The following is a 22839-nucleotide window of genomic DNA, read 5'->3' as shown; positions in this document are numbered from 1 at the left end:
AAATCTATTAACAATTCAATCACAAAATTGCCCCCAACCTTTAATCTCAGTACTATGGAGGTAAAGGTAGGAGGACAGACCTCAAGGTCATTTTCAGCTACACACTGAATTGGAGGGCAGCCCGGGCCACATGAGAACCTGGCTGGAAAAGGAAACAAAAATCCTGGCACATTATAAAAGGGAGGCTGAAACCTAGAATTTTCCATGAAGGTTTATTTATTTATTTTGGTCACCTTTTATGTTTTCTGTGTTCTGAGCTCTAGACATTGGCATTGACACCTGTTTTCATTTCTAAAGCTCCTCACTGCTGCAGTATGGCTTTGATGAATGCTGCTGGAAGCAAAGGAACATTTCACATTGAGCACAGAAGGTCAAACAGTGCCTGTGAGTAGAAAATCTGTGTTTACTCTTTTGTCTCATTTGAATAGTAAGATAAATTTAAGTGTCGTTGGCGTCAACAACCCCAGCCTCTTAAATCAGAAACCAGCACACTGAGTACACAGGGCAGCATTAAGTGTTCTCCTCGTTACCTAATTATAAAGCACAGGGCTGAAACCATTCACGTTCATTTACCCAATTTCCAATTGTCAAGCTCTGTGTCTAAGCTTGATGTGATTATGTTAATGTGCTAATTAAATTGAATGTTCTTTATTGAACATTCTGCTCCCAGCAAAATGGGAAACTTCTATGAGAAGTATGTCTTCCCCAGTGCGGCCTGGAAGAAAAGGGCAAATGCCTCCTGAGAGTAGAAAATGGTGTCTTTGGTGTTCATCTGGCTTAGATGCAATTCATTGTAAACAACTGAACACGTTTCTGAAGTGCAAGAAGCAAAAGAGTCCAGCTTTGTGACAGGTCGTGCTGTCCCCTTGTGGCCTGGAAGAACAGCCAGTGTACTTGTATATGGGCCACAAGGGGGCACCACAGGGACCAAAACCAGAACGTAGTCTTCTCATTCTCTACCCAAGATGACCTTTGACTTGAAGTTACTTTGTTCTGTTAATTTACTGGCATGATAAATATACGCAGACACTGTAGACACAGCCTAGTGTGGCCTCTGTCACACGTCACACTAATGTTTTGGGATATCTCTATAACCACATAATTTGGCCTCAAACAAATGGATCATGGAGAGCAAAGTTTAACTAAGTATGTAGTTAGTTGAACAACAGTGAGCCCCAACTTAGGGAAAGTTCAGCTAGTTATGTTAGTCATGGTTAATTAAGTAATCTCACCTCATCAGGAATGAATCTGGTCTACATAATCTCATTGTGACAAAAAATCTTGTAGTTAGTGTTGCTTTAAGTCCAGAGGTATAATCCACAAAAGATTCTTCTTATGTTGTAAGAAGCGGAAATATGTCACTACTACACCCACTAAACTATCAACAACACAAAAGGCACGGAGCAACAGAGGCTCCCATTCATTCATTGGTGGTGGGAATGCAAAATGGAAGCTATTTGGAAGGCAATTGAGCATCTTTGTAAGATTTTAGATGTATTCTTGCTATGGCTCAGCAGCCAACTTTTTCCCACAACCCCAGAGGAGTTGAAAATCTCTATCCATGCAAAAACCTACATGTAGATATTTAAAGCAGCTTTATTCCTATCTTCCCATGCTTGGAAGCAACTAAGATGTCCCTCTGTGAATGAATGAATGAGTGAACTGTGTATAGCCAGACAAAGGAATAACATTCAATGCTAAAAGAACTATTTAGCCATAAAATGACACAGCAAAAAAAATTACATGTGTGTTAACAAAGTGGGAGAAGTCAATCTGAACAGTGTATATATTGTAGGGCCCCAGCTATATGGCAGCTTGAAATATCTATGGCGATAAATAAAATATCAGTAGTTCTTAGGGGGTGGTGGAAGGGAAGGGGTGGATAGGAAGGACTCAGGGTTTCTAGGCCAGTGAAAACATTCTATGATATTGTCATGTGGATGCATATCATCCTATGTTTGTTAAAACAAGAGTGGGCTCTGGATGTCAATGATGTAACGATGTTGGATCATCATTTGGGTGTTGACGATGAGTGTGGGGAGATGTTGAAGGACAGAGAGTAGATGGGAATGTCACACACTTCCCACTCAGTTGTGCTGTGAACTTAAAACTGTTATGAAAATAAAGTCTACTTAAAAAAAAAAAAAGGCAGAAACATCGTTAGATGACAGGGGACTGAAGAGAGACAGAGACATGAAAATAAAGTGGCCTGTGATCTTTCATTTGGTTCCAAACCATGACTTGCTTTTTCATAAAGGTCACTTCTTAGATAATTAGGAACAAATGAATAAGATTATGAGCTTATGTAATTATACCAATGATAAAGTCTTGATTTGATCATGGAAATGTGGTTATATAAGCAAATGCACTTGATCTTGAGAAATACACTGTAGAATGTTGGGGCAGAAAGGGGTGTGATATCTTCCAGTGGGCCAGAAAAACAGCACAAATACACACAGAGAAATTATAAAGCAAATGTTAGATAAAATGTTGTTAATTGGGGTATAATGACCGTGATAGCCATTTCTACTTATTTTTTTACAAAAGCTTACAAAAACTGAAATTGTTTCAAATTTTAAAAAGTTACAAAAGGCTGAAGAAACAAACTTACTGCAAAAGAAATGCAGAGCACATAAGGTCATTAAATGACTCATTGGAACCAATGACAGCATTCTCAACTCCCTCACAGGCTTTCATGATTGACATGTGCACGAATAGAAGTATTGTTGAAGGGTATCCTCTCTTTTGCCTACCCTTTTCTAGTCATGTTTCATAGGAGTAATCTTCACAGTAGGAACGTACAGAGACATGCTACATTCTAGGGGCCCCATCATGTTTCTATGTCTGCCTGTCAGCTGCCTTCTTATCGTTCACTTTTCTCATTGTTTCTGTCATTTACTAATGATATAGTGCTTTTGGTTTATTTTTACAAAAGTATAAGATGTTGTGGTTTTTGATTATGTGCTATTTTTAATTATATATTTAATTATTAAATATTTTAATTATATATCATATTTTTAATTATGTGTTATTTTTATTTAAGTGCTGTTTTTAATTATGGAAAGGTCTATTATTTCCTGTCCCCAGCTTGTTTCTAGACCATTCTGAGTAGTTACTCTATTAGATCCTATGTCCATTAGGTGACATGTGCACCTGGTTTGGGACCCTGACAGTGTCAGTCACTAGTTATATGATCTTAAACCAGCTAAACAATCTTTATCAGCTGCCGTTTACCTTTTATTTAAGTTATTCTTGAAAGTTTGAGTGTACACTTCTGCCCGTGTGAGCTAACTAAACCACAGACACCTGCCTGGCTGTTATTTGTTTGTTTCTTTTACTTAGAAAACCCCTACCCCTACTGGATCTTATTCCGATTATTTTGCTGGTTGCTAGTTTAACAAGAGAAGTTCCATCTCAGCTTTCTGTGTGAGAGAGGGAAGTCTGATCAGCAGGAACAGCTCTATTTTGCCTAAATCAATACATTGAGACGGAGTGAGCAGGAACACTGAAGTCAGATTGACCTGGGTTCACATGTTTAGCTATGAATACCAGTCATCAGAAAAAGCAGAAATAAAAATGACAGTATTAGAATGTTATTTGAGAGGATCAAGGGTTAAGTAAAAGATGCAAAATAATATTGTAATCTTTTAGCCACGATATAGACATAATATATAAAGATATTGTCTTCTCTTAGTTAGGCTTTCATTGCTGAGATAAACACCATGACCAAAGGGTTTATTTGGTTTACAAAGTTACAGCCCATCAACAGGGCAAGCTAGGTCAGATACAAGGCGGGAACTAAAGCAGAGGCCATGGAGGAGCACTGCTTACTGACTACTCTCCATGAATCACTCATCTTGCTCTCTTATACACCTCAGGACCACCTACCCAGGGACAGCATCATCCACAATCTCCTGGGCCCTGCTACATCAATCACTAATCAAAAAAAAAAAAAAAATGATCTCACAGACTTGTCTACAAGGCTATGCTTAGGATAGCCTTGAGGACTTTTTTCAATTGTGGTTTGCTCCTCTAGCTTGTGCTGAGCTGACAACAAACCAACCAGACATGTATATTATAGATAACACACACACACCACAAGTAAAGATTACACAGTACTGCAACTTAACTGTGAAATGTCTCCTATAAGTTCAGGTGTTTGAGCAGAGTGCCCCCAGATGGTGCCACCATTTGGTAAGAGTATAAACCCTCTAGGAGTTTGAAAAGGCTCACTGGAAGAAGTTGGTTACTGGGGTTAGGCCTTGAGGTTCTGAGAGCCCAGTCTCACTTCCAGTTCTCTCTGTTTCCTGTGTGTGAATGCAATGTGACCAGCCAGCCTCCTGCTCCTGCAGCCATGCCTTCCCTACTGTGACAGAATGAACTTTTGAGCTGTAAGCCAGATAAGCCCTTCCTCCCTTAAATTGCATCGGGCATTTAATTGGTCAGAGCAGTGAGAAAAATAACTAAAAAAAACCATGTGTCTATGAAAAGCAGAACTCAGAGAGAGAGAGATGAAGACTCTTCGGGAAAGCCTGAGCTGCATGATGCTGCAGTGAATGGTGTGGCCACTGCTATGTCAGAGAAACTTGCTTTTCTCCATTTTTTACCTCTCAAGGAGAAGACATCAGGCCTCAAGGAATGGATCAAACTAACTACACACCAGCTGTTTATGACCCTGCATGCTGGCCTGCTCATTACCCCCTCCCCAGTAAGAAAGCCATAAAAGGCCAGATTGCACTCAGAAGGCCATAGAGCGGTGGTTCTCAACCTGTGGGTTGTGACCCCTTTGGGGCTTACATATCAGTTATTTGCATTATGCTTCATAACAGTAGCAAAATTACAGTTATGAAGTAACAATGAAAATAATTTTATGGTTGGGGGTCACCACAACCTGAGGGCATGTATTAAAGGGGCCCAGCATTAAGAAGGTTGAGAAACACTTCCATAGAGGGTAGTGTGCTTGTTAAGGAGAGGTTTGAGTCTGAAACTTTGTAGCTGGAGATGACAAAGAGTGCTTTGAGGCTGGGTCACTGCGTGGGACAGCCTGTAGGGGGAATTGGTCACAAGTCTTGGAGAGAGCCCCAGTCCTCACTCATTGTGTCCTTTGATGTTTCTGTCCTAAGTTCCTTCTCTGACTGTTCTCTCATCAACAGAGGGGGTCTAGAGCCTGCTCACTTATTCAGTTTTCATTTTATGTTTTAAATTTTTACCTGTAAATCCCCCACTTCAAGGCTACTTTATCCTGCTTAGGTTCCTAAACTTGTTCATTCAGCCTTTGACCCCTGAAAGATCCTCCTTTGTGTTAGTGTCATAATTAACAAAGTACATCTATGTTTGCATCATTTTCAATTCCTGGCTTTCTCAGAGCTTCAGAAGCAGCTCCAGAATCCATCATGGTGACTTACCAAACAGCTCCTTTGCTCCCTGAACACTTTTAGTAGGTGCTTCTGGAAAGGTCTATCTAGAAATAAATAAAGCCTTAGAAAAAGAAAAAAATGTGGGCTCTCAAAAAAATGCTGTTTTTGAAATAGCATTTAGCATTATGAAATAGCTTTTGAAATACCCATTGGCAGTATCTGGAGCATGGTATTTTCAGTAAGGATGAGATTCCTTTCTAGTGTGGGCTCTCCATATCCCACATTGTTATGAATCGAATAAATAGTTCAGTGCTGGGAGATATATGGGGAAAACATGATGTTTTCGCAGTGAATATTGGGATTGTGACCTGGACCAGCAGGTCGTCTTCAGTGACAGGGTTCTGAGACAGAGGACCAGGACATTAGAAGATACAGAGGATAGAAAGTTTGGGATCTAGAGGTCTTCCACAAGCTATATCGTATGCCAAGCAAGCTTATTAAGAGGCATAGCATCTTATATACTATTTCCAGGAGATAAATGGGACAAAGTCAGCAGAAACTATTGTACTGTGGGGTAAAGTCACCAAGAAGCTAATCAAACAGTGTTGCATAAAGGGGACACAGGGTGTCTCAAAAGCATTACAGCCAGAGCACACAGAGGCCTTGGAACTGATAGCCGGATCCCCCATAAGGTAGGTAATATTGTGTTCTGAGGATCTGAAGCAGCAGATCCCCCAGGGCCTTAGGCCCAGGCCATTACCTGCTCTGTCAAGCATATTCCTGGTTTCTGAAGGAACATAGCTCCTTCTCTATTCATCAGGTTCTTGGGAGGAAAGTTCTAAGTCCCTGACTCCAGGGTATGACTGGTTCTTCCAAGCATATTTCTCATTTTGGGAAAGAACTATGTTCCTTCTCCATGCATCACGGCTTTGGGGAAAACCTTGGTTGATGAGACCAGCCCTCAACAAGATTGTCAGTGACTTTCCAATTCAAAAGTGAGATGAAACTTTGCAGATGCCACTGTTCACCATCTTGGTCCCCTGCCAGGCATGGTCAGCCCCACTGCATTGTTTGACATTGCTATTGATGGCAAGTCTTTGGACTGTGGCTTCTTTGAGCTGTTTGCAAAGTTCCAGACAGAAAAAAAAAAAAACAAAAAAAACAAAACAAAACAAAAAAAAAAACCATCTGCATCTGTTCTCTGAACACTTGGGAGAAAGAATTTGCTTAGTTATTCCAGGTGTCACGTGCTTAGGTGGTGACTTCACAACCATAAAGACACTGGGCACAAAAAAATTCTAAGAGTGAGAATATATTGAAGCTTGTAAGTCCTGGCATCTTGTCATGGCAAATGCTGAGGCAAACGCAAATGGTTCCCAGGTTTGCATTTGTTCTGCCAAGATGAATGGATAGTAAATATGTGGTCTTTGGCACAGATATTGTAGATACCATGTAACACTTAGGTCCAGGAATGTCAAGAACAGCAAAAACTCCACTATAGATGACCATGGATGCCTCTAAAGCATTTGACTTGTGTGCATCTTACAGATGTTTCTATAGCTCAGGTGAATGTACCCACCCATCTGCTCACAATCCCCTAGAAGCTTTATGCTCTTGCCACTGCTCACTAGGCTCTGATTTTTCACATTTTCTTTCATGTCCAGCTGGATGTCAGAAAAAATTTATATATATATATATATATATATATATATATATATATATATATATATCATTATGAGAAAAACTAAATGACAACACCTCTAATGAAAGCAAGGTGGATACTATTTGCTACACCAAAACTTGTGTGTAAAATCTACTCACGAGGTGTTAGAAATAATGTTTATTATGAATATTGTGTGAGAAACTAGGTTTGAATTTTATTTTTCCATCTATATCCCTTTAGGTAGTCTGGATTGGCTGGCCATTGGTGGAGGCTCTGTTCTTTGGGGAGCTAGAAGAAATTGGGGCCTGCAGACATGACTGGCTCTGGAGCCTGGATTATGAGAGGGGTGTGCCCACAAATACAGACAGGGCAGGTGATGCTGATCTATCTGTGTTTGGCTTGACTTTTGTTTTCAGCTGATTGTAAGCTAGAATTTAATTCAAGTAGTGGGTGAATGAGCATTGTGGTGAACGGCCCAGTAGCTACTGGGATAGCTAGAGCTCATCTTGTATCTTGCCTGAGGTGCTAAGAATGCTTGGTCATCTTGGAGTTGCCTGAGGTTAACTTTGGTGTTGTTTCTGTGTCTTCTCTGCTCCCAGGAGCACAGAAATCCATCAGGGTCACCAAGAGAAATGGAGGATGGCTTGGGAAGAAGGCTGAGTTAGACAGGACAGGGAGGTAGCCAATATAGATGGCAAGAGAAAACCAAGAAAAATGAGTGGCAACTTCGAATCCATTGAAGATGTCGTGAAAGGAGACCTGTATGAAAGATCAAGGTCTTGAGAGATTATCTTTTCCACTCTAACACACAACTCTTCCCTTTTCACCTACAAAGCTAACATGGTATCAACTTCTAACTTGTTACCTCAAAATTTAGTTTCCTAATACATACAGCAAGAAACATAAAGGAAACCTCCAAAGAGACATCCTTACACTGTATCCCAAAGAACATTTCAAGTTTACTCCCTAAACTTCCATGGCTATTTGAAACAGCCAAATATTCAATCACCCAAATCCACCCCCTCCACAACTAGCTGGAGTAGCCTCGAAATGAATTTTCTTACTCAGAAATGTGCTTGATTTTATCCAACCATGTGTTCTACAGGAAATCATTGTCGCCTGCCCTTTGATTGCAGTCATTTGCATGGTAATGATTAAGCAATCTCTAACTAGTCAGTTGGGTAACGAACCTGGTCTCGCTATATTCTATCAGAATAACCAGTGTGGAAGGCAGCCAAATGTTGAATATCACTTAGAGAGAGATTAATTTTTAACTAACTCTATTTATTCTCTTGACATTTGAAAGCAAAGTTACCTCTGTTTATACAATACAAGAAAAGATCAAATACAGATATTTGGCATGCCTTATGAAAAGGCCTTTAACTGTGGTAGGAGAAAAAAATACTCCTTTTTAAGACTTCCAATTTGAATGAACACCACAAGGAAATAGTAGTTAGCCTTTAAAATCAGGGTCTGGGGAGATGGTTCAGTGGATAAAGTGCTTACTGTCCAAGCGTGAGGACTAGAGCTTGGATCCTTGGAACCCAGCTAAAGCTACATACAAAGGCATTCATCTTGAATCCCAGCATTCCTGTGGCAAGATGGGAGGCAGAGCAAGGAGCACTCCCAGAAGCCCAAGAGCCAGCTAGTCTGCTATAAGCAGAGGTGAAGCAGAGAGTTTCTGTCTCATTCAAGGTGAAAGGTGAGGACTCAAACCCAAGGTTGTCCTCTGACTCCTGCCTGTGCCCCTGACACAAGTGTATCCACAATCACCAGTAAAAAGCTCCCCCAACCATGCACAAGTAAACCAAAATAATTTCATAGATGTAACATTTCTTCATTATGGTTAAACCAGAAATACCAGTGAAGTAACAGTTATGCTAAAATGACTTGAGAGTCAGAAGGCAGTTTACATAGGAGTTCAGAGTCCCCACTGGAAAACAGTGTTGCTGACAACTTTCTTATGGACTGGGGAAAGCTGATAGAGGATAGCCAGAAGAGAAGAAGAATAAGCCAAATCGGTTTTGATGAAGTTCAAGACCTTGGTTCTAGTTGTCCTTGAGTCTAACTGACCCCCTCTCCCCTTTGTGTTTTAGTTGTCCATGTTTTCTTTCAATGAACTGGGCATAGTTAGCATTTCACCAGGAAGCTCAGTACTCTAAGATAGTTTGAATGGTGGAGATTTCAAGTACAGAGAAACTCTCATTAATTCACTCAAAGATGTGGGATCAGATTTTGGCCAAGGAGAGGGAACAAGGAGGTATGTGAGATGTTAGGGACTTAGAAATCTTTCTTTCCAGCAAAAAGAGAGATGGAAAGATAAAACATGAAGAAAAGCCTGTGGATGCAAAACACAGAACTTATGAAGCTTATCTTGAGTCAAACACTGGTGGGAACATCAGGAGGCAGGTTACGGCAACCTATCAAAAGCTAGCATCAGATAAAAAAACAACAAAAAAACCCCAAAACAAACAAACAAACAAACAAACAAACACCACTTACCTTGCCTGTAAGCCTACCTGAATTTGATCCCTGGAATCAATATGGTGGAAGGAGGAAAGAGATTCCTGCAAACTGTCCTTTGACCCTCACACATATAAACACACACACAGACACACACACACACACACACCATTTACAGAGTAATGTTCAGAAAATGGATAGAGGACAAGAACATAGTTCTAAAAACCTTATCTGGTTTATTATTATTATTATTATTATTATTATTATTATTATTATTATTATTATTGCTATTACTATTTGAGACAGGATCTTCCCCTGTAGCTGAGGCTGGCTGGTTAGGACTTATATAGCCCAGGCTGCTTTCAAACTTGCAATAATCTTTCACCAACAGCCTTTTAAGACTGAGATTGCAGACATGTAGAATCCACCATGTAGAATCTGATGACATTCTTGGCTTTGGGGTTGGTGGAGGCTAATTTTTGTCTAAGAATGTATTCTAAAGGTTTTGCCTGATAGTGATAGAATGTTGGTTTTCTATAGGCAAGATTACATCTCCCCAGTCACAGGAGTTCTAATCCATCAACCGGCTGCAGAAGCATCAACAGAGGAGCAGCTTTCCTAGGGACATTCAGAAGTTCCCAAGCCTGAGGTTGGATTTATGGTGGCCTGTTATTTATCCTTCAATCTCCCCTTTCCATTCACAGCCAAGCTCCTCCTCCCAGTCTCTTGCTAACCTCAGGTGAAGTTAGAAGAAAACAAATGCCTCTCAAGTCATTTTATACCTTACAGAAGTCTTATATCTCTGGGGTCAGGACTGAGGATATGAAGCAGAATTGGTGTTACAGCTTCCTCTTCTCAAATTGAAAAAGACATAAATGTACTGAGATTTGGGTGTTTATCAGCACTAAGAGACCCTGTTGGCCATTTCTGGAAGCCTCTACCCATAATTATGTGCTATGGGTACACATGTTTTTTTTTTTTAACATGTTTTTTAAAACAGCTTCATGTTTAATGCCTTCTTTGGCATCTGAGAGTTCTGGGTTAAGGTTGAGTGGAACTGCTAAGCCTGCTACTGGTCACAGTCGGCTAACTCTCTTAATTAGCACAGGACCATTGTATTGTATAAACGCCACCAGTCTGTGCTCAGCAGTGACTAACCGCTCCATTTCAGACTGTTTACTTAAGAGGGGGGCTTTCATCTACAATCAATGTTTCTGGGCATTGAACCTACTTAATTCTGAGAGACAAAGAAGGCTAACGTGGGCCTGGTCCCCTATCTCTCCTCTTCTTCTCATGGGTCTATCCTCTCCATCTCAGCCTGCAAATCTTTGTGCTAGGCGTGACTCAGCACCAAATCTCGTCTAGCCATTAATGTCTACAACCTTGATAAATTCATGTCTCTACTCTTAAGTTTATTTCCTCTCTGGAGAGTTAACTGTTGACACCGGTGCTTTCTACCTCAGAAGGTCCATGTTAAAGAAGATGAAATGTCTCCTTACTTAGGAAATTCAAACCCCAGACCACAGCACAGGATAGACATCAGGCTAAAGGAAGCGCTTGAGTTCCCAGCTGTTGCTCCCTTGAGAGCTATCTTTTACTGCAGTAAACACTAGCAAGAAGACACTTAGGTGAGATCCAGTATCAGAGATTTTTCCAGGGCTGATGAGATTAAAAACACACTAGTCTTGCCTCCAAGCCTAACTGAATTTGATCCCTGGGACCAACATGGTGGAAGGGCGGAAGAGACTCTCCCAAATTCTCCTTAGACCCCCACGTGAGTACTATTACACATGTGCGTGAGTACACACACACACACACACACACACACACACACACACAGCATTTACAGAGTATGTTCAGAAAATGGGTAAAGGACAAGAACATAGTTACAAAAACCTTGTCTAGAACCAAGCCTGCCTGTTCATGTGTGTATGACACACATGCATTGCTACAATTTTATTTTTAGGGAGGCTATTGGGTACTTATTTGGGGACAAGTGAGTCACATCTTATGACTGAATTGGTTGTTAGACTGCTATGCATCTGTTAAGGAAGGAAACCTGATTGCTTCTGGGGTGTGTGAAAAGCTAGAAGAAGAGGCAAGCTCAGCCGTGATGCTGCGTGCTATGCGCGTGGACCAGAGCTAGCCATGGACAGAGCCCAGAAAAGCCTCCGCTAGAAATACCTGGATGGCATGTCTGATGGGACAGAGAATGACTCTGTATTTCCTTACCTTCAGAAACTTCAGAGACTGGATGTGGTGCTGCACACTTGTATCCAAGCACTCAAAGAAAATGCAGGAGGATTTTACAAGTCCATGGCTGGCCTAACCTATGTAATGAGAGCCCCATCTCAAACACTTAATATACTGTATATTAAGTATCAATGGATGTTTGAGAGTACTGTATTTGAGGAAATATAGAAGAAAGGCTGATCTCACTTGGTTTGTGGCTCGACATCAGGGCCCTTCTACTTAGACACCTGATGATGTTTCAGACCCTGACTGATACCTCTCCTCCTTTCTATCTGGGCCTGCCCCCTGCCTTAAGTAAATGCACAGTGTGTATTTTGTTCCTTTGAAATGTCTTACCTTTCTACTTCCCTGTAATCTAGGCATTTCTTCAAAAGCGACTTTCAATGTCACCTCCTTTCTGTCCCTTTCACTCAGCGGTGACCAAATTTCAGGGGTTCTGTTTAGGCTTCAAGGAGCAGCTGCCCCCACTCAGGAGGTCATTTGTGCCCTTCCTCCCACCTCTCCTATCCTAGAAGCTCTGAAGGAGAGCACTTCTCTATGCTCAACAGCCATGTCTGTGCTGGGTATTCAGAATTTTCAGCATTTGTCCAATTGATGTATTATTAGGGCAGTAGAAACAAACGCTTCTCCAAAGACAATGTTGGTTTAAAAACATACCCCAAGCATCATTTCCCTATTCTATCCCATGCTTCTTTGGAAATAGTGTGGTATTTTTTGCAGATGTTATCAGTGTTAGAAGGCAGACTGCCTTCAATTCTAGCCCTGGGTGTGACCAGCCTTCCAATCTCACCTAATCAGGGCATGTACTGTGGAACATCCCTCCAGGAATCCCAGTGGCTGCCTAGAAAACACCTTTTCAAGTTCCCTGTGCACTTATTTTACCTGCATACGCAGATGAAATCATTAGAAATCTTCTTAAGACCCTGTTTTGGAGGTGTGAATAAGGCCCTCGAGAGGACTCTAATAAATGGCCACTGTGAGCATTTATCCATGTCCTCAGGAAGGCAGAGCTAGACAACTGTCCTCAAAGCCTCCCTGGCTTCTCTCTATTTCTGAGCCAAGCTCTATGCTGTGCAAGTGTCTTGGAGGAACGGTGGCCTTGGGCATTTCAGGGTGCGTTCCCTTAGGCCCTCTTCTACAGCCCTAGCCAGGGTGCCCGGGAGCTCAGTGGCGCGGCCTTGGCATGCTAAGTGGCTGCACTGGGGCGCCTTTGTTTCTGAGGCCGGTTGTCCTCTGCATCCAAATGGGTCGCTTGTTCACCCACTCCTCCGCGAGGGGACAGCGCCCCTCGGCGATGTGTCCCTGATACCTGGGGACCCTACTAGGGCGGCTAGGGAGTGCGCAGAGGCCTCCAGCCTAGGCACCTGCTCGGGCCGAGGAGGGTCCCGCTACCCGCTGCCCCAAGTCTCGCGGTGCTACGGCTCGGACCCGGGAGCCGCGGGCCCGGCACCCCAGCCGCACCACAAAGGCTGAACCCGGAGGAGGCCCGGGAAGGGAGGAGCGCGGGTGCGCGCAGAGGAACGGGGAGCGCGCGGGGCGCGGGGAGCAGCGCGGGCAGGAGCGCGGGGCGCTCTCAGAGCGCGGGAGCGCGGGGAGCACCGCCCGCACCTTCCTTTGTGTGGCGCGGCCGCGGCAGCGCTGGCCCGCGCCGGGTCCCCGTCCCCGCCCCCGCCCCCGCCCGGAGCTCCGGTTCCTTCCCGGCAAGATGGCAACCCCGGCCGCCGTCAACCCTCCGGGTGAGTAGCGGCCGAGCCTTTGGCGGAGCCTGAGCCGCGCAGCCCGGGGGTGGGGAGCGGCCGCTGCCCGGCAGCATCAGCACCGGCCGTGGCATCCTCATTCACGAACGGTGCTCCACCTGGTTCTGACGGCGCCCGCCGCTGCTGCGTGTGACTCGATGCTCCCCTTCGGGCTCCCGAGCCACAGGGGCCAGCGGATGCCAGGTGTCGCGCTGAGCGAGAGAAAAGTTTGGAGCAGGGATTCAACAGGGCAGAACTCCTGGGACTCTTTCGCCTATCGGCCCCGCCTCCCCCGCGCTGGTCTTTGGCGGGGTTTACACCTGGCCACTGTATGTCCCGGTCCTTTCTGGACAGGAAAAGCCTAACTGGTAATAATGGCCCGGAGCAGCCCTGTCCCTCTCCGATTGTCTGATGTCTCCGAAGGTACAGCCTGTGACCCTTGAGCTTATACTGGCAGATTAGAAAAAAATGGAAGGAGTTCAGGAATGAGTGGGAGTGTTAGGCTCCGGTTGAAATGTGGTGGAGGAGCCCTATTGTCGTTGGCAAAGTTCCCTGTGGTTGGTATCATGCAAGACTGAGAGGATAGACATGTGACTGCCTTCCCGCTCCCAAGTTTTAGGTTTTGTGCTGTATGCTGTGGTTCTGGAGAATCATAGGTCGCTGTAGATTGAGGCAGGGACCGTCAAATAGCTCACACACTGGGAAAACTCAGTGAAAGAGGTCTTGTGTTGGGGTGAGGACCCAGATCAGGTGGGGTGAACTACCAGAGTGCTTATGAAAGAAGGATGTCTTCAAAGTTATGAGTGGAACGTCCCCTCCGTCCATATTGGTCAGAGAAGGTTGGGGGACACTGGACACTTTAGTCTGAACTTGCAGAAGGTACAGTTTGAAAATGCAGATACACAGGCTGAGAGGCATTGCAGGCATACGTCTTGAAGTCTTGATGGGCATGTGCTAAGCATACTCTGGAGGCCAACGAGTGAGGTGTGAGAGGGAACTAAGGGACCTGGCATTGAGTTTCATGGGATGTAGCCAGATTCAAAAGACCTTGAAAGACATGGACTGTGGCTTCCTCTTCTCACATTAACAGGGGGTCTTAAGTGGTACTGAACAGAGGAACACATGATTACTGCTTTCCTGTAAGGTTGGTTTGTCATCTATGCTGAGATAACACAGAAGATACTAAGACTAGAAGCAGGGACTGCATTGAGAAGAGTCAGGTACAGGAGGTCAGACTTAGCTGTAGTGGCCTGAATGGAGGAAAATGAAAATACCAGGAGGCAGACAAAGTATGGGATCTGGCCTTCATTAGATTTGGGGTAAAGGCAAATGAGGAAAGCCAGAATAGACAGGCTGGTGCCTGCGGGGACAAGGAGGTGATGAACCTAATTCCAAGGAAGGATGCCATCAACTGAAACAGGCAGTCCTAGAAGAGCAGACACGGAGTCTCTCTGGAACACTGGGTAGGTAGATGACTGGCTTGGAAACACGGCTGTGTCATTTTGTTTACCACTGAAGTACTTCCAACCTATTCTGATACTTAGAAATCAATCGAAAATTAATACATTTAACGGTAATGAGATTAGAAAAAGCAAAGGAAAATAACGAAGATGATTGAGTCCAGGATCTATTGGGAAAAAGCATAAGCTCTTAGGTGACTTATGTAACTCATCTACCGTTACATCACTGCTGGGAACCACTTTGTCCATTGCATTGTTCTCTAGGCTACATAGGCCTTGGGACTTGGAAGGAGTGCTGTTAGTCACTACTTGGCCAACTTAATACATTGTGATATCCAGATCTTTCCTCAGTTAACAGACAAAAATACCAGAGATCCTGAGCATTGTGAGAATCTCTCAAGGAAAATTTCTTGCAGTGATTTAACTAGTCTTTCATTCACTCTCATTTTTTTTAAACTGGTCTTCTATGATGGCTTTTGGGTTCGTGGGATGTCTTAGTCTTGTTCTGCTTCTTTGGCACAGCAGAGCTAGTCTCAAGAGATAGGGTTAAGCATGTGAACCAAAGAGAAATGTTTCAGATTGTGCGAGAAAGTTACATTGGGATCACTGCTCGCTCCCATGAGCAGAGGTCATGTGATAGTTCCTTGTTTGTTTGTTTGTTTGTTTGTTTTTTCCTTCCTACCTCCACCCTCCCCCTAGATTTTGCTTTCTACAGAATGAGAGTTTGGTAAACACAGCTAGATGGACTGAGAGTCAGCATGATTGGTTTCTGCAGCTGATATGCACTCAGAATATCATGGCCTCCTTCCACACCAACCAGCTGACCACTGCACTCCTGCTGAACACTTATTTACAAAGACACTGTGATGTGGTACAGGACTAGCATCCTGGGACCTCAGTAATGGTGGATGAAGCTGGGTCATTTCACCTGTCACTCCGTTGCTTCAAACCCTTGTTCTGGTTCTTCTAGGCCTTCTGCTTGAGACTTAGGTTAGCATCCTACCTGTTACACTGTGGGAACAGAGGTCTTTGAAGAAAGGGGATGACTTTCAGGTATTTCCATAGTTCTTGATATCTTGCAACTTCTAAGTCCTCACACTGACCCCCTGATGTTGTATTGGCTGAATTTTCACTGTGTTTTTTTTTTTGTTTGTTTGTTTTGTTTGTTTTTTTGTTTGTTTTTTACCAGGGATGATATATTCATCCCCCGTAATAGAGAAGGGAGTTCTAGAGCTGTGGGGGGGGGGGGTTGGGTTGGGTGTTTGACCATGTTAAATGGTATTTGAGCATTTCTGATTTTTATGAAGTTGTGCAGGTTTGAGTTAGCCACATGCAAATGAGGTATTTGCTCCTGACACGGTGCAGTCTAAAAGGAGCTAGTGTCATGGTTCCTTTGTAACTTTAGTGCAAAGGAGTCAGGCCCACACTCACTCAGAACAGTCTCTGGCATTGCACATTCTCTGAAATGAGTTTTTTTTTAGAGTAACTAATGAGACTTCTAAGGATTAATCTCTATTCTTGAGGGAGTTAGAACCATCTAGGAGACACTCCTCTGACCCTATCTGTGAAGGTGTATCTAGAGAGGCTTAGCTGAGGAGAGAAGACCCACCCTGAAGGTGGGCAATACCATCGTGTGGGCGGGGTCCTGAACTGAATAAAAAGTGAGAGTGAGCTGAGTCCCAGCATTCATCTCTCTCTGCTTCCTGACTAAAGATGCCACATGACCAGCTGCTCCAAGCCGTGTAATGGACTGTATCTTTTAAAAGTAGCTTTTGTCAAAGCAGGAAAGGGGACTAATAAGCTTGTGCACATTAAAGGAATTCAAATGTATGTTTTAAAGAGATTTGGAATTCTACTCCCGCCCCCTGGAGTTAGGTATTATATCCCCCTCTAGCTTCTGGTCTTTTTGTTATTGATTACAGAGAATGGGAAGGTTGTCTGGACAGGTTACAGTAGATGGGAGGATATTTGGGACAGTTTGACATTCCCGCCCCCTGGAGTTAGGTATTATATCCCCCTCTAGCTTCTGGTCTTTTTGTTATTGATTACAGAGAATGGGAAGGTTGTCTGGACAGGTTACAGTAGATGGGAGGATATTTGGGACAGTTTGACATTCTATTGAATTTCTTTTGTTTGTCTAATCTTCTTGAGGATGCAGAGTAATGAGAAGATGAGGAAGAATGTCCCTTGACTCTAGGGAGTTCATAGTCTCAGAGAGGAAGTATATAAATCGACTAATGTTATTTTTTAGTAGCGGAAATAATAAGGTTAGAGGATGGCTCAATGAGTAGAAGAGTGCTTGATGTGCAAACATGAACATCGAAGTTCAAATGCACACATGCAAAAAATATGTTGGTAGGAAGTTAAGAAGGGGACAAGAAGGGACATTTCTGGGGCTTGCTGGCTGCCAACTGAGCTTCAGGTGAAAGATTCTGCCTCAAGAGAGTAGGTGGAGAGTGATAGAACTAGACACTTGAAATCTCCCTCTAACATGCATAAATGAATGGCTATGCACATGAACATACATGTGAACATACAACACAAACACACGCATGGGCACCCACGCACTCACACATACACACAAAATAAAAATTAAAAACCACAGTAGGACACACACACATATACATACATATATACACATATATATGTATACATATATATACACACGTATATTCCAGAAACTGGGCCTTGCAGAGGGACACACTGAGTTTTACAAGGGTCATTTGAACTGATGATGGAGGGTATGGTTAGATGTATTTGTGAATGTATGTGGACTCTTAATCCAATGTCTCCTCAGTGCTCTTGGGAATCCTGCAAGGCACAGGAGAATATGCAGTGGGTTTAGATCTTTTGACAGATACATGCTGTGCTCGCAAACTGTTCCACCTCAGGTAAAGTTGGAACACCAAAATAGCTGTGCCGGTAAAATGTGTCAATGTGATGACGAATGATACCCTGAGATAAACAAGTAATGGAAGGATTTAGATCTGATTTAGATGGAAGGATTGGCCAACGCACTGTGAGGTCAGTGAAGGTAGGAACCTTTAAAAGAGGCTCTGGAGAAGGAAGAGTCTGAAGAGGAGCACTCCCACCCTCCTGCCCAGACATGTAGAGACTCCTGCGCAGGCCCTGTGGTGACCAAGAACTTGGTAGATTAGAACAACCAGAAAGGGCAGTGTTGCTGAATAGTGATGAGCAGGGACAGAGGTAGCATGAGAGTCTGGAGGAGCGTTAAGAGGCAGAAGGCCATGGATCTTGGGTTCAGGTTCCAATTTGATTCTAAAGGTAGCACGGAGCTTTTGAAGGGCATTGAACAGAGAAGAGGAATGATACCCAGTACCATAGCACACACATTCAGGTGTTCAGTCTTGGATGCTGTGGGAGATCAGGTGCAAGGCTTCTGTAGGAGGTGCAGAGTAGCATGAGATATATATATGTACACAGCAGGAACATTGTCCTCAACAACTTCAGGCGACTCCAGGGCCCTACTTACATCCTTGTCCTTCCTTGCAGTTGGGCAGGGCATGTCATCATGAGCAGAGTCATCATGACTTTAGGTAATGTGTTGGGGGCTAAGTCAAAGGTAAGGCCCAGGCTTCTGTCCTAGGAGTTGGGAGGATGGAGGTGCTGAGAGAAGTGAGGTACCAGTAGCCAATGGGCCATCTTGGAGGATTCAGGATGAGACATTTGAGTTGAGAAGATCAGTGGAGCTGTCAGAGAAGCTTAGCTATTTGGGCTGAAGACATGATGTGACATAAGACAAACTAGCACAAGGACCCAAAAATGCTTCACAGGTTGAGGTGTCACACTACAGATTATTTGGGCAGAGTACTTTATTCCCAAGCAGGGTTTCTGGTCACTGCTTTGTTATGTCTTTAGTGAGATGCAATGTGGTGGAAGACGTTTTCTTCATGTTTCCGGGAACCACGGGTTCATTTATTTTCATGGGTATAAGTGGTGTAAAGCCTGTGCTGGTGTGTGATATAAGCAAGGGGTGACAATAGAGCCTCTAGGAGAGTATGCTGTGTGACAAGGCCATAACAGAGACATGTGTTCTTCCTCAGAGGGCACTGATATGAGCTGGACAGGCTGGAAGACAGGCACTATTTGGGACTTTGTGTTTCAAGGATAAATGACATTTCCCATTTCTTATCAAGATCCTTCTGGCAAGATGGCTGCTTCTGTGTCTGAGCCTCTCTTGGAGTTATGGATTGCTTCTTTTTTTCTCCCATACTCTCTCCTTTCTTCATACCTGGGCATTTTCTTGTCCCAGCTCTTCTCCCCTCCCCACCCTCCCTCCCCCTCCCCCCAGTGTGAACTCTACTCCCTTAAAGAAACTCATGTGGAGCCCTTTATCCAGGTAATAACTCCCTCCAAGGCATGGCTGAGTATCCCTACTGGGATTGAATGGACTCTGTTGTTGGGTGAAGGTCTTATGTCCCTGGTCTGACTGGAAACCTGGGAAGGCAGGAAGTGCTCCTATCCCTGTAACCACACAAACCCCTGCTGTACCAATTTCGGCTTGGTGGTGTGTTGTGATCGAATGGACACTGAGGGATTGCCTTACAGTTTCACAGGTGGACCTGCCTTGAAGAAAACTCCCACCCTGGATGCGTGACACTCAGAGCTCTGTGGTTTATAGTGGGCATTTATGTCTGGTGATTTGATTTCAGTGTGGACAACCTACCAGGATAATCCCTAACCTAACCAGTTCCTTAAGACTTTATATAATAAGGCAAGAAGTCATGCAGCCCACAAAAACTTAAAATTCTTCCAAGAAGGCTGCTGTTTGGAGTGCAAGGACCCTTGGTACAATTTCCACTTCTTGGAAGATCCTCCTTGATTTTACTAGTACCTGGATAAGCAAAGTGGGGCCAAAGGGGAGGACGTTCTTTCCAACGTGGGATTCTTTGGGATCCGCTTCACCCATCAGAGCCTCTCAGCATGGTGAGTCAGTCATCTTCTTGCCTGTTTTTGCCTAGACATTTGAATCACCCTAATTGTCATGTGACTGAAGGGTGGCCAGGGAAGGCGCACGGTTGCCTGAGTAACAGATTGAGATGTGAATATATTAGCAACTGATGAAATACTAGGCAGAAAGTGTTCGTTTTGGCTGACAGTTTGAGAGGGCCTAATCTATCATGACATAGAAGGCATGACCGAGGAGCATGAGGCTACTGACCACATCCGGGCAGGACAGCCGGGGTGGAAAGCTGCTCCCAGGTAGTTTTCTGTTCATTGGATGGTGCCATCACGTCTTTATTCAGTTGTTCCTCTCTGGGAAGACCCTAACAGGATGCCTGAATGTGGGCCTCAGTAGTGTACTAGGTGGTTGGTTTTATTTTAATTCAGTTAAGAGCATTTATGTGCACGTGTTGTGAACATTGTCCCTTTGCTATGAAGGGGTGTGGGAATCAGAGGATGACTTTGGAGATGGTTATCTCATTCCACCTCACTGTGCTTTTCTGGGATTAAACTCCCATCTCTAGGATTGCACAGCAAATGCCTTTGCCTCCCTAGAGCCATCTTTAGCCTATCTTACATATTTCTTAAACATATCAATTGACAAAACCAACCAATAATGATTGAATGATAAATCATAAATAATGATTTTATTTCTGTATTTTAGGCAAACAACAGGCAGGCTAAACTTATTGCCCCCAATATTTTAATTCAGAGTTATACAGAATATATTCTCTTGCTCTTCTTGAATGTTCTTATGAGGCAGATGGACACTTGAGCTTAGAGGTTGCAGGTATGTACGTGTGCTGTATCTCAAATGAGGGTATTTACAATGAGTAGAGACGTTCTCAGTTGTTCCTGGGTTACTGCCCAGCAAGCTCTAGGGCACAGGGTGACCACTGCTTCACACTAATATTTAGACTCACTTGCCACTAGAGCTGTTGATAAGCTCTGACCCATGAGGATGAACTTGTCACAAGCCTCTAGAGAGTGACAACTGGAAAAGATACATAAGGTTCCCTTAGGGTGTGTGGCGCATAAAGGGGCTGACTTGTAGAAAGGGTGTCAAAAAAAAAAATGACAACATTAAAAACAAGGAGATACCCCTCCTCTCTTTTGAGATTGGATTTTGCCATGTAGCCCAGGCTGTTCTTGAATTCTCCTGCCTCTGCCTCCTGGGTTTGAGGATTACAGGTGTGAACCACCACAACCGGCTTAAGATGACGCCTTTGAGATAGTTATGAAATCCATGATGTAAGTTAATTTCAATGTGAAATAACAGAAGTGCAAGAAGTTTTTCTTATTTTTAGAATGGCATTGGTAATTCTATCGCATCAGCAATTTGAAATGAGGCATAGTCTGGAATCGTTTGCCGTAATTTGATATGCTTGATGAATTCCAAGTCCCCCGAAGAATAAAATGAATGAATGTGATCAAGGATCACAGCTGTGCTCTCTTGATTTTTTTAAAAAAAAGCATTTCACACCAGAAAACTTCCAATTCTAGTCAACCAACCTCCCTGAACACAGCCCCTCTTCCCTGAGCAGAGGGCACTGTACTGGGGAGCAGGGGCATGAAAGATGCTGATGAAACAGGCTGGTTGCATGTGGTGTGGACTTAGCTAGTCCCTACAGCAGGCAGCCTTGGGACAGGCTTATGCAAATTTATGCAAATTGCACTTGTCAGTGGTGAGCAGAGGAGGATTATTCTGATTCTTTCCAGCAGGCATAGGAAGAAAGCTAAAGGAATGGCTTTGGGGTCTACAGCCCTGTGGTGGCCAGAGAGCGTGCCTTTTCCTAATCAGTATCTTCAGGGGCAGGTCTGCGTTTCCAGCTGCCTGCTGGGTCTGTGGGGTCCCACAGATTTCAGAAAGCCTGTGTCTCCCCAACTTACTCCTCCCCTTGGTCCCCTGTGGCTGCTAATGGCACCACACTCCATTCATTGGTCCATGCCAGACATTAATTATTTTAATTGCCTATCCACCTAATTAAACAAATATTAATTGAATGCCAACTGTGTGTACTCAGAGTGGTGTGCAAACCCAGGCATGGCTTCTGTTTTCACTGAATTTTTCTGTATGGCTGGTAAATCGGCTATTTATTAAATGGTTGCATGCACAGGACATAATTTTAAAATGTATGGTTAGAGAAGAGGGTCTTTGTTTTCTAATGCAGCAGGAAGCCAGTGAGGTAAGTAGAACAGGGTGAAAGATACCCAGAGGTCCCTTGTGAAAAGATCTGTCTGCATGGCAGCTGAGTGAGGACCATGCACAGGGAAACTAGGTGGGGAGATCTGTTGGGGGCCACTTTAGCAGGTCTGGCCCAGATGATGGCAAAAGGTGATGGAGCCTCCAGGTATTTGGAAGGAAATTAGTATAGCCAGTCAAAGAACTGATAACAAGGAGACATGGCACAGCAAGCTCGTGGTTCAACCGCTAGGTGAGTTAGCATCATTCCCCTCTATCCACCTCTGTATAGGATGTTAAGGGATTCTTGGAAGCTTGGGAGAGATTTGGTCTCACACATGAGACTGAGTTCAGAGGTGGATTTACCAGAAACCTGAGATGTTTCATTCCACACCCACCCCACCTGCCTTGCAAGCAGGACTTTCCCCTTTTTCTTCTTTCCTGCTTTTTCTTTTTCCTTCCCTCTCGTCTTGAATTCCTGCTACATAATTGGTACCTAGTAAATGTTTACTGGGTGAGTGAAGGAATTCAGGAAAGCTTCCAATCCCCTAAATTCTAATTTATGAGGTGAGATATGTCTACTCCAAGGGATTTTGATTTGGGTAACTTCACTCCCTGAGGCCCACAGACAAGTTTGAGGGTGGCACAAAGAGCCTTTGCCTGATGCTCACATCTCCCTCCAGTTGCTGGCATTGATAGTTTATGGATTTCTACGTAGTCTGAAAACAAACAGCAGGCAGGACGAACTCTCTTTACTCAC

The 22839-nt window shown here is 43.8% G+C and overlaps 1 protein-coding gene across 7 annotated transcripts in view; it reads left to right on the top strand.

Moving 5' to 3' along the window:
- The first annotated feature begins 282 nt into the window (after positions 1 to 282).
- The window catches only part of Arnt2 (aryl hydrocarbon receptor nuclear translocator 2), a 169922-nt gene continuing 147365 nt past the window's right edge, over positions 283 to 22839 (top strand). For 2 of the 7 annotated variants that reach the window (XM_076937176.1, XM_076937197.1), the window contains exon 1: positions 13875 to 13895. Coding sequence is in view for 2 of the 7 variants with exons in the window: in XM_076937200.1 (XP_076793315.1) it covers positions 13847 to 13895 (49 nt within the window). In the remaining 5 variants the exon portion in view is untranslated. Of the gene's footprint in view, positions 385 to 13208; positions 13473 to 13795; positions 13896 to 19742; positions 19880 to 22839 lie in introns of those variants that run through there. The other 5 variants (XM_076937188.1, XM_034510402.2, XM_076937200.1 and 2 more) reach the window with 5 other exon arrangements.

This window comes from Arvicanthis niloticus, chromosome 1 (assembly GCF_011762505.2).
Source record: "Arvicanthis niloticus isolate mArvNil1 chromosome 1, mArvNil1.pat.X, whole genome shotgun sequence".
In the NCBI taxonomy this organism is placed as follows: Eukaryota; Metazoa; Chordata; class Mammalia; order Rodentia; family Muridae; genus Arvicanthis; species Arvicanthis niloticus.
Note: the sequence above shows the minus strand (reverse complement) of the source record. Positions and strands in the feature narration are given on the sequence as shown.